The 11,810-nt window shown below is 55.6% G+C and overlaps 1 protein-coding gene across 1 annotated transcript; it reads left to right on the top strand.

Moving 5' to 3' along the window:
* Positions 1-3,326: 3,326 nt before the first annotated feature.
* On the top strand, positions 3,327-7,444 carry SRM (spermidine synthase). The gene is made up of 8 exons (XM_090268588.1): positions 3,327-3,591; positions 4,168-4,288; positions 4,748-4,840; positions 5,536-5,689; positions 6,533-6,616; positions 6,688-6,833; positions 6,939-7,061; positions 7,172-7,444. Exons 1-8 carry the CDS (start codon positions 3,425-3,427, stop codon positions 7,190-7,192), a joined length of 909 nt encoding a protein of 302 aa, XP_090124714.1. The 5' UTR covers positions 3,327-3,424; the 3' UTR covers positions 7,193-7,444.
* Positions 7,445-11,810: the final 4,366 nt, after the last annotated feature.

The following is an 11,810-nucleotide window of genomic DNA, read 5'->3' as shown; positions in this document are numbered from 1 at the left end:
CCGCGTGGGCTGAGTCATGGACCTAGCTCCATCCATTGCATCATGGTTCCAGTCAGCTGGAAGGAACGGGCAAGACAGCACCCAGCCTCCATTTTTAAACGGGTACTGCCCATTTCCACTTCCCTTTGGCCAGGACGTAGTCTCACGGCCTCAGCAAAGGATACTGGGAAGTCATTTCAGTGCCCTCGTGCCCAGCTAAAAACCCAGAATTCTGTTACAGGGTCTGGAAACAACGGACACTGACACACAACAAGCAGCCTCCCCAAAAATGGCAGAGTCCCTGCTATCCAAAGCAAACAGTTGGGAACTTGTTTAAATGAGCGGTTATTTCCTAGTGCAGATGGCCCAAGGAGGCTCTGGGAAAGGTGCCCTGCGTCGGACCTTGAAGAGCAGGGAGGACCAGGGCACCTTGCAGTCTCTGCTCCTCGGGCGCCTGAGAGAGACCAGCAGGGAGTCGGTGAGAAGGCAGGGGTCTGGGCTCCACCCCAGACCTGCCCAACGTCTGCAGCGAGCCCAGGAGCCAGGCCTGAGGGAGCTTTCCGGGCGGGTCCTGCATGAGCTTAAGTCCAGAACCACTATGGTCAGCGAGGCTGTGCGCCCCAGACCTTGCTTAGCGGGCTGCAGGGGACATCCCAACTGACCAGGGATGAAAGGAGGAAAATGTGTTTAGTTTCTCAGGTAAAATCATGCTGGTCCTTTATTTGGGAAACTGAGCCAGGGGATGAAGACACGGGCCTTGGGGCACCCTGGAGAAGGGGTGAAAGTACTTGGATTCCTAAGGACGGGGTGGCGGGGAGTGGGGGTGGGGAAGTGAGTGGGGAACTGCTCAGCGATTCTGAACCGGGAGGCCATACCTGGGCCGTGCTGGGCTGTGCCTGGGCCTGCACTCTGGGAAGAGGGATCTGGCAGGGCTCTGGAGGCTGGAGGTGGAGAGCATTGATGAGCAAGAGTTCTTTGCTCAGGAAGGCTGCTGCTGTTTGTGGAGCCTGGGGCGGCTTGCCATGAGCATTTTCAACCAAGTAACAACACGGGCCAAATTCATCCTGCTTATAACCACACTGTCTGCCTGGCTGAACACAAAGCTTAAAAAATGACTCTCAAGTGCTAAGTGCCAAAAAGTCTTCTCCAGTGACAGACACACACACACCCTGTGGCAGCCCCATTTAAACCATTGCCTTGGTTGTAGCCGGTCTCCTAGCTTTCCCTGCTCCCCTTTTTATAAACTGTACCCCTTCAGGAGTTGAGGTAGTTGACCCACTAGACAGTAATGCTTTGAACTGAATTCTTGATGCACATTGCTCTGGATTATGGAAACAGTTGGTGCTCTACCCTGGTTTTCTCCAGCCTGATTTTCTGTATTAGTCGTGCATTTAACTGGACAGTGTAACGGTGGCTCTTCTGGCAGAATGACAGTTCTTCCTCCTTGTGATCTGAAGTTGGGTGACATTTCTGGGCTCGTGGTCCTGGACATCTGGGGACTTTTTTGCCTGTAATTTATTCAGGGCTTTTGTGTTCTTGGAACTTGGAAAGTCTGCGCTGTTGCTATCTCTACACACTGGCCCAGAAGTCCTATTCGCTATTCATGCTTGAGGTGAGGTGCCAGGTTAGCCCCTCTACAGGGAGGCAGAGTGTCACTTATGGCCTTTCCCATCTGAGGATGCACATGCAGGAACAGTTCTGCTCATCTTGCACGAGGGATAGGATGGCCTTGATCCTCCTTCCACCGTCCCCCTGTGCCATGTCCCAGGACTGCTGGGGCCCCTGTCTGGGCTCAGCTGTGCAGCACCTGAAAGCCGAGTTAGCTGATTCTATAAGGTGCTTGGACCGGAGTTCTGTCTTCCCATGTCCACTCAGCCTTTTACCCAGTGCTGCCAGCCCCACACACCACCCCTCGTCACAGGAAGCTTACAGTCTGGTTCGGGGTATGCAGAACTGAACAAGTCAGGCGGAAATGTCTTGGTGTTGGAAGTACAGGCTGTGATGTGAATACCAAGTGCAGGGCTAGAGCCGGTGAGGCCTGTAGTAACTGGACACATTGATCGATTGTATCATATCTGCTAGGCGATCCTTTTCCGCATGACCCCAGGTTCAGTAACAGTTCCAGTGGAGCTCTCCCCTAGTAATCTTTGTTCACTTCCCCTTTAAGAAAAGTTTAAAGTCAGCCAAGGCACATTGTTGCTGTAAGGCTTGAGGCTTGCACTAACAGAAAAAACACTTATCATGTTATTCATTTGGGATTAATAGGGAACATGCTTTCTACCTCCAAGTGGAGGCTGCAAAACATCCCTGTCATCATGTCACCAGTAGGTTATACCAGTCTCATCTCCCTTCCTCCCTTCCTTGGCATGCAAAGCACTAGCTTGCAGTGCAATTAGCATTTAATATTTGGTAATTCGCATGCTTAATGTGATTCTGATAAGCTCCTTGACATTTCCATAAAAACAGCACATTCCCGCCCACATTTAGAGGAGCGAGGCCCAGTTTGTCAAAAAACTGCGTGCCACTCTTTTTTGGTGCTGAATATGCATGTGTTGCCGGCCTCTTCTGGGACACTACTGGTAAATTTAGAAACTCATTTAGAAAAGAACTCTTTCTTATTCGGCAGCCATACGCTCATGGCTCAGAATCTAGGGGGGGGAAGCTAAACCAAGCTCAAATCGCAGGGCAATGACTATCTTTTTCAAGTAAATAAAAACAGTCATTGCGCCCCCGACATGCCACACACTCCGCTCAAGTCCAACAGGGAGCCAAATTGGCGGACGCGAAGAGATACATTTGCTCTTGCTCCTGTGCAACAACGTAATTCTTTGCCCGACAATGTAACCACTCGCTCCCATTTCTCCAGCCCCAGGGTTCAAGCTGACTGTCTCAGTGCTGGAAACTCCACGCCGAGCCGAGATGTCATCTCAAGTTTCCCCTCCAGAGTCAGACACCCTCTAGCTGTCTCTGCGACAGGGCACAGCCCTCGGTACCTCCCGGATCCCCGGAAGGGAGCAGGGGCCCGGGGTCTGAACCGGACTGGCTGGTGCCGGGCGGGTGAGAGACCAGCACTCCTTCTGTCGGCCGGCTGGGAAGCCAGACCCCAGCCCTCCGGCTCCAGTCCCACGTGGCCCCTCGGAGCGGGCCGCACTACCCTGATACCGCTGACAGACTGCCCGCCCCAGCCAGTGGGCGCCTCGCCGTGAGTAGGCGACCAATCAGAGCGCTCAGAGCACCTCCGGGGGCGGTACCGCTGATTAGCCTCGCGCCCACACCCGTGCCACCATTGGAGGACTTGGGTCCCGCCTCTGCCAAGAGACCCCGCCCCTTCAGGCGGATTAGGTTGCGGCGCGGGCAGCAGGCGGAGCTGGTCCCGTTGTGCTGCGGCTCCGCGCGGCCTGCAGTCCTGGGTCCGTGCCTTGCGCCGCCCGCCAGCGCGCCAGCCATGGAGCCCGGTCCCGACGGCCCCGCCACCTCCGGCCCAGCTGCCATCCGCGAGGGCTGGTTCCGCGAGACATGCAGCCTGTGGCCGGGCCAGGCCCTGTCCCTGCAGGTGGATCAGCTGCTACACCATCAGCGCTCGCGGTACCAGGATATCCTTGTCTTCCGCAGGTAGGCACTACCGCTGGCCCTCCCTGCGCCTCCAAGCCCCTAGGACTGCTCGCAGCCCGGACCACCCGCTGCCCGCCCCCCAGCGAACTATCGGGGACTCCTGCCCGGACCCCGGCCCAGCCCACCCGCTTCCTGCTAGACCCCTGTCTGGTGCCATTTACCTCCGACGCCCCTGGGCCGTCGCTGCCCGCCCCTCCACCTGCAGAACTGTCAGAAGTTGTCGTGAACTAGGCCCGCGTGCTCCCTCGATCCCCTCCCCAGCCTGCATCCTGTCCCCTGGGCTGGGGGCCCGCATTTCGGGCCGTCCTCTTCAGCAGGAAGGGAGCCAGAGTCTGCGCCGACCCGACGCACCGAGCTCCACGTGTCAGTCTGGGACACGTCAGAGTCGTACCCAAACCTAACTCCAGCCTCCTCCCGTCGGGCCTGCCGGCCGGTCCTTGCCACGTGTCAGCCCCAGTACTCACTTCTGGGACGCCTTCACAGAGTGGGGGAGGTTATTTTCATCCAGGGCGAGTGGAGGCATGTTGCCCCCACCTCCAGGGACCCAGGTCCCTGACTGTCAATCCCGCCCTGCAGTAAGAGCTACGGCAACGTGCTGGTGTTGGACGGTGTCATCCAGTGCACAGAAAGGGACGAGTTCTCCTACCAGGAGATGATAGCCAACCTGCCGCTCTGCAGTCACCCCAACCCTCGCAAGGTACCCGCTCCCACTGAGGTTCAGCCCTGAGCCCAGTGATAGGAAAGCCACACCCAAGCATCCCGGGGGCTGAAGCCCTCCACCCTCAGCCATGTGCCCAGTGCTCAGGCCCGGTGCTTGCTTCCTAAAGGGTTGTCAGAGAAAGTGCTAGCAAGAACAAGGGGAGTGAGCGGAAGAGCAGCCCCCTTCGCTGGGTGGGGGCTCACGCAGTCTAGGAGGAGCAATAGTCCTGGCTGAGGCCTGACGCTTTGGAAGGAGTTTTCAGGAAAAGGGGACACCTCAGCCAGTTTCCTGAGAGTAGGAAGGAAGGTAACAAGGTCTGTGGATCAGAGGAGCTAAGACACACACCCTCACTCCAGGCGGTTCTGTGTGAGGGCATCTGCCTTCCGTGGGCCCAGGCCACTCCTCCTGCTGAAGATGGTGCTGGGCCCTGCTCCTGACTCTCCATCCCCCTCCCAGGTGCTGATCATCGGGGGTGGGGACGGGGGTGTCCTGCGGGAGGTGGTGAAGCATTCCTCTGTGGAGTCCGTGGTGCAGTGCGAGATTGACGAGGTGAGTGCCCTCAGCGGGGAGGCCGGGAGCACTTAGCAGGACGAAAACGACCTGGCGTGTAGTACATGTGACACTGATGCTAGTTCTTAGTAAGACGGAGTGCTGGTTTTTAATTCAAGTCCCAGGCAAGGCCCAGGGACATTCCAACCACTAGAACACCGAGCATGTCTTTAATGAGCATCTACTATGTGGCAGCCATTGCTCTGTGTCCTGGGATACAGTGGTGAATAGGCAGACCCAGTCCCCGTTGGAGCTGGTATTCCAGTTAAAAGGAGACGGCAAAGGGTGACAGGGGAGAGGCAGGAAGGGTGGGGAGAGGCTGGTCAGGGAAGGCCTCTGGGAGTGGGTTTGAGCTGCAACCCCCGTCAGAAGCATCTGACCACGTGGAGGCAGGGGAAGGCTCTCCCAGCGGAACCTGGAAATGCCGCCCCCTGAAATATCAAGGAAGAGCTCTCATGGGGCAGTTTGATTGGGGATGGGGCGAACAGGAATGGTGGGGATGCAGCTGAGAAGGCCAGCCCCCCCCCCCCCTGAGGAGTTGGGGGAAGTCCCAGAGTGTTCCCGGTTTCACAGATGTGGAAGCTGGGTAAATGGCTGGCCCAAGGTGACCGGGCTATGAGAGGGGCTGCTGGGAGGCCCACTTGGCTCCATTTGGCTCCAGCCTGGTCCTTCCTGCCCCCCACCCCGACTCCCAGGATGTCATTCAAGTGTCTAAGAAGTTCCTGCCAGGCATGGCCATTGGCTACTCTAGCCCAAAGCTGACCCTGCATGTGGGCGACGGTTTTGAATTCATGAAACAGAACCAGGACGCCTTCGACGTTATCATCACTGACTCCTCGGACCCCATGGGTAAGCAGGGGTGGCTGGGCCCCCCAGCAGATGCCAGTTCTGCGGCCAGCCTCCCCTTTGCTCCCCAGGCCTGGGTTGCGAAGTAGAGGGCTGGGGGGGTAGGCAATGCCCCAGAACTAGCACAGCACAGCACTTTTCCCTTCTCACTTGTCACCTCCCTGCCAAACATGGCAGAGTAGGGGGACCAGGCCACTGCCCCGAGTTCGCAGTTGGCTGGGGACCTGGAGGAGAGTGAGACACTGGCCTTGACCCACTGAGGCCCCCGTTCCCTCTTCATCCTCCTCTCCATTCTTTTTTTTTTTTTTTTTTAAGAGAGAGGGGAAGGGAGGGAGAAAGACGGAAAGAAACATCAGTGTGTGTTTGCCTCTCTCACATCCCGAACTGGAGACCCGGCCCACAACCCAGGCACGTGCCCTGACTGGGAATCAAACTGGGGACTGTTTGGTTCGCAGGCCAGTGCTCAGTCCACTGAGCCACAGCAGCCAGGGCTCCTCTCCGTTCTTGGCAGGCCAGCATCCAGGTGGAGATGGGTTCTCCTTTTAAACCAAGGCCCAGAGTGGAGATACCCCCATGTAGTGCCAGTGAGAACCCCCTGGGAGCGGGGCTGAAGTACACAGCCCCTCAGTTTCCAGGACAGTGGACTCCTATACCCAGCAGAGGCACCCTCTTCGTGGCTGGTTTCTGAATTCCACAGCCCTGGGTTCAAGTCCCAGCTCTGCTCCTTGGCAGCTGTGTGAGTCTGTGTAGTGGGGTGATAGTGGCCTTTGCCCTTCACCCCCAGGCCAGGCTCAGGAGGTCTCAGCCAGAATGCGTCCATTGTCACTCGTCCTTCCCTCCCCGCAGGCCCCGCTGAGAGTCTATTCAAGGAGTCCTATTACCAGCTCATGAAAACAGCCCTCAAGGAGGACGGGATCCTCTGCTGCCAAGGTGAGCACCGGAGGCGGGGGCCAGGGCAGGCAGGCGCCCGCCGTGCCTGTGCTGACGCTGCCTCCCCGCAGGCGAGTGTCAGTGGCTGCACCTGGACCTCATCAAGGACATGCGGCACTTCTGCAGGTCGCTGTTCCCCGTGGTGGGCTATGCCTACTGCACCATCCCCACCTACCCCAGCGGCCAGATCGGCTTCATGCTGTGCAGCAAAAACCCAGTGAGTGTCCGGCTGTCTGGGGGTGGGGGGACGGAGCAGGTGGGCAGGAGAGCAGTCCCCTGATGCCACTCTTCACCGCCCCCCACGCGCCACCCCCCACCCCAGAGCACCAACTTCCAGGAGCCGTTGCGGCCGCTGACGCAGAAGCAGGTTGAACAGATGCAGCTGAGATACTACAACTCCGATGTGCACCGGGCGGCCTTCGTCCTGCCCGAGTTTGCCCGCAAGGTGAGACCCTGGTCAGGCAGGCTTGGGCGGGGGGCCCAGATTTCCTGAGGAGCCTGCCTTGGCCCCGACGCGACCCGCCATCCTCCTGATGAGGCCCCGTGTCCCACCAGGCCCTGAATGACGTAAGCTGAGCCCAGGTGCCACTGCCGACACTGCCCAGGACCTCGGGCCAGGGAGCCCTGGACATGACCCCTGCCAGCACAGCCGCCAACCAAGTGTGACAGGCCCCAGAGTGCTGCCCGGCCTGCCCTGCTGGCTGGGCTGTCTGTCTGTCTGTCTCTGTGGTGTTCAGCCTCCAAGCCTGTACCAGCTGTGTACAGCACCGCCTCCGCCTCTGTCACCCCCCACTCACCAAACACATGTATTTATAACAAAGTTCTGAATCGTGTGTTCCCAGACCTTGAATGGGCCCAGGCAGGGGCTACCCTGGCCGTTCTCAGGCGTTTCTGAGGGCCAGGCTCTGAGCTGGACCTGGTGTTGGGCCTCTGAATGTCTGCCACATGTCCGTACTGTAACCTTGGACCAGCCGCTTGTCCATGAGCACCGAGAGACACGGCTGTCATCAAACTGGACCCCAATCTGTCCTGAGAAGCTGCCTTAGCCATTTCTTCACCCAGCCCCACAGCAGGTGGTGACAGACTGCTGGGGCCAAGGCTGTGGGGTTGACAAGATCAAAGTGGGGCTGCCCCAGGGCCGTGCCCTGCAGTGCTCTTGGAGGATCGGGAGGGTTGTTCGGGGCAATCCTGGGGTAAATGCTGGAGGGGGCTGCAGAGACAGCTGGCTGCTCGGGGCCTGCTGACGCACATCAGGTGCCCCGGGTTGGCTCAGGATTCAGACTTGGGTTACAGATCCTGCCTGCACCTCTCTTGGGTGCCGTCTGGTAAATTCCCAGAAGCTCCACCAGTGTTGAGGCTGAGAAAGCAGGTGTGAGTGGCCACACCAGGTCTGTGCCCTCTCCATGGTGCTGAACATCCAGTCGGTGTCCCAGGGACTTCACTCTGAAGACCAGGGCTGAGGCTGGTGTTGAGGGGAGCTACCACGCAGGGTTGGGGGAGGGGGCCTTGAGCCCACTTCTGTCTCAGGATCCACAGTCACCAACTCAGAGGCACGGCCAGAGGATGGATAATCCTGGAAGGCTTCGGGGCAGGGAGGGGACAAGGGAGTGACCCCAGCCTGGTGGTGGTGCTAGAGCACTCCCTGGTCCCTCCTCTACCCTGGGTGACTGCCTTGGACCTCACTTAGCAGATGCTGGGACTGGAGTCCTCCTGGGGTGGGGCTGGGGGGTGGGGAGCAAGCATCCAGGCCAGTCACTCACCCTCTGGGTTCCACGCACCTAAACATCCTCATGAACTCAGTGGACTCAGAGCTGACATGTGTGACCTTGGTCAGCAAGTCTGACTCCAAGCTAACATCCCCAGTCCACCTTCGGATTCCAGGACAGTCTCCAGAGCTAGTGTCACATGTGCCCCAGGGGCTTCCCACTCCCAGGGAGGCCAAGAGACGCACAGGCTTGTCTGGGCTGCAGTGAGTGTCGAAGGAAGACTCAGTGTCTAGTTACGGAGTCTAAATTCCTTTAAGTTCTGAAGCCACCTGTGAGGAGGGTCTTATTAACCCGCACAGGAAGACGAGGTGACGTGTTAGTAAGCAGGTTGGAGAGGGCCCACCAGGCAGCTGGCCTTCCCACAGCCACTCCATTCTGCTCAGCCTGGGCTCCCACCAGGGACAGCTGCCCAGAGGTTCATTCCCAGTACCCACTCCCCCACCAGTCCATCCTAAGCATGTTCCAGGAATGTCTATCCTGAGGGCAACCCAGGGGAGGTGGACAAGGTGGACAGGAGGGGGTGGGCTCCATCTCCAAGGCCTCAAGCCATCCACAGCTCCCGACTTGGTTACCCACCTGTCAAATGGCAGCAAAGGTCCTCACCTGATCCAGGCTTCATTAAGAACTCTGCATATGTCACTCGGAGCTCACTGAGCTAGTAAAGATCAGAATGGCATTTAGGGGCACAGGAAGGAGGGGAGAGGAGGGCCCATGTTGCAGAAGTAGCTGGAGCCATTTGGGAAACGAGAACCTCACCTGGAAGTTGAAGTCTACAATGCAAATCCCTCCACTTCCCAACTCTATTTTTTTAATTAAGATTTTATTTATTTTTAGAGAGAGGGGAAGTGAGGGAGAGAAACAATGTTTGGATGCCTCTTGCACACCCACCACTGGAGAACTGGCCCACAACCCAGGCCTGTGCCCTGACTGGGAATCGAACCAGTGACCCTTTGGTTCACAGGCTGACAGTCCTCTGAGCCACACCAGCCAGGGCCCAACTCTTAATAGTCTGTACACCCATGCACCCCTGGAAGGGGCTAGTCTTGGACCCCACATCTGGGAGGACGTGACAGACACAGACTGACCTACTGGAGCAGAAGTGGGGGGGGGGGTTGTTGTGGACACGATCTGAGTCCCCTAAAGTCCCAGAAATGGTGGAGAGGCCCTAAACAAGCCAAGTTTGTCACATGGAGAATAAAACCAATCCTATCTAGAACCTGAAAATTTAGTTCTCTCAAAATGAGCCGTGCCCCTGATTTAGGGATCCCAATAGTTCCACGTGGATTGTTAGCCCTCTGTGCCCTCTCGTCCCCGGAGGCAGCCACAGTTACCTCTCCAGGCCGATGACCTCAGCTTTCCCTGCATGTTTCTACATAACGTGCTTGTATTCCCACTTCTCAGCCTGTCCGTTTCAGCCGTGATTGGTTGGTTTTCCACTGGAGAAGGGGAGGATTTACCTTTTTCCTTCCCTGCCCCCGCACCCCCAACACGTACTCCACAGTAAGATGGTAATCTCCACTCCAATGCCACTCACAGCTGAGGCATGGTGGGGAAGGTCCCTTTTCTCTTGGGCCAGCTTCTTTTGCCCTGGAGGCGTTTGCGGGATATTTTCATTTGCTTAGTTTTCAATAAATGTATCACTAATTTAACCCTAAACTTTTTACCCTTTCTCTAAAGCTCTTAAGATGTGTGGACATAACACACTTCATGAGGGTCTGAGCAATATACTAATCAATTACTTTTTGATGATGAGACCTTAGTATTTTACGTAGCCCCGTTATAATTTATAATTAATTCATGATTTTATTTAATGGAATATTCAGTAACTGGAAATACTAATAAACAATATGCATTTCTTTGTTAAAATGATTTGTACTGTAATGTATATAACACTTTCATTAAAAAAAATTACTAAATTTTTTTTTTTAAAGATCTTTAGACTCAACAGGTGTTCTGTCATTTTCATCTTCCTGAAGAAAGTGTCCCAAGCTTTCAGACTTCCCCTGGTGGAATTAATGCCCTACTGGAACTCTTGTGTCTAGGGCCCCATGTCTTCCTCTTTTTGGAGTTACTCCCTTGTTTAGATGGACATATCTTATAGGAGCTTTCTGAGAAGGGACAAGGGATGCAAGTTTTTTTAAATCTGGCATGTGCCTTGACTGGTGTAGCTCAGTAGGCTGGGCACCCTCCCACAAAACTGAAAATCTGACATGCATGGGAGTGTCTTTATTCCACGTTCATGCCTGACAGGTAGGTACAAATGGTTAGAAATAACCTTCCGTCAGCATTCTGAGACGTTCTCTTCTCCACTTGTATTAGCTATGTGTTGCTGTCGTTACAATGAGCCCTGGAGAACAACAATAAATTAAAAAATGAAAATAGAGTAGAAGGAGCCCTGGACCCAGTGCCGGCTCTCTCTGGAGACCACCCACCACGCCTTTCTCCCCTCTCAGGCATGCGTCTTTACTGTTCTCTCTCAAAACAGAAGGGTCCCCAAGACTTGCAACCAGAGGAGCAGCAGGCAGTGGCAGCTTGTCCCAGGCTGACCCCTAAACCTGTCTCCATGGCCCCCTTTTCTCTGACTTTCCAGTGAGCTGAGAGTAGCCCCCCTTGGCTCACTTCTTTTCTATGTTTCTAGGGGGCCAAAGCAGAGCACCAGCTAGGTCCTCCTGTTGCTGCTTCTCCCCTCAGCCCTTTGCTTCACTGTCCCCAGCTTTAATACATGCACTCTTATGAATGAATGAATGAATGAATGAATGCAGTCTCCTGTTCTTTCCTCTCTTTCTCTTCTGAAGATATTAATAATTGTTTTGTTGGGGTTTAGGGTATTTTCTCCTCTCTGCTTTGTTTATGTATTCTTCCATCTATTGGTTGATTTTTTATCTTTCTCATGTTTGAGGTTTTCCTTGGTAATCCTTGAACGTCCTGCTCATGTGTCAGTGATTCAGGGAGATCTGAGCAGCTCACTGGGGAGAAGTAGGGGGGGAGGCCGGAGGAGGAGTTTGCCGAGGCAACATTAAACACGTTAGGATGGGATTGGCTGAGCAGCTGAAGCCTCCAGGGCCCATGGAAATAAAAAGAGGGCTGGCTCTTTGGCTCACGGCTTGTGGGTTCCTGGACTCTAGCTTGGTCTCCCTGGCTCTCCTGGGCTCCCTCCAGCTCTCTCTTCCCCGAGGACCCCTGGGTGACCGAGCTGCAGCTGCTCGCATTTCCCAACAGATGGTATTCTGGATAAGAAGGAACTCCAGGTGCAGCCTAGGGTCAGGCAGACCCGTCAGAGGGTGGCAGGTTTATCCTTTGGGCGTTCTAGAAGGGATGACCCCTCAGGCAGAAGCTGCCATTCTTCCAAAATTGTGTAGCTTTTGTGTTTTATGTTGTTTTGATTTGTAAACTAACCCTGTAGAAATAAGATAACTGAAAACTAACGG

The sequence above is a fragment of the Furipterus horrens genome, unplaced genomic scaffold (genome assembly GCF_987537825.1).
Source record: "Furipterus horrens unplaced genomic scaffold, mFurHor1.1.pri manual_scaffold_3, whole genome shotgun sequence".
Lineage (NCBI taxonomy): Eukaryota > Metazoa > Chordata > Mammalia > Chiroptera > Furipteridae > Furipterus > Furipterus horrens.
This window is presented reverse-complemented; position numbering and strand designations above follow the sequence as displayed.

Bases quoted from the DNA above. Each gene is read 5' to 3' on its own strand.
- SRM (XM_090268588.1), top strand. From the start codon at position 3,425: ATGGAGCCCGGTCCCGACGGCCCCGCCACCTCCGGCCCAGCTGCCATC. The intron at 6,617-6,687 runs GTGAGCACCGGA...GCCTCCCCGCAG, and splicing joins CGGGATCCTCTGCTGCCAAG to GCGAGTGTCAGTGGCTGCAC. The intron at 6,834-6,938 runs GTGAGTGTCCGG...CCCCCACCCCAG, and splicing joins TGCTGTGCAGCAAAAACCCA to AGCACCAACTTCCAGGAGCC.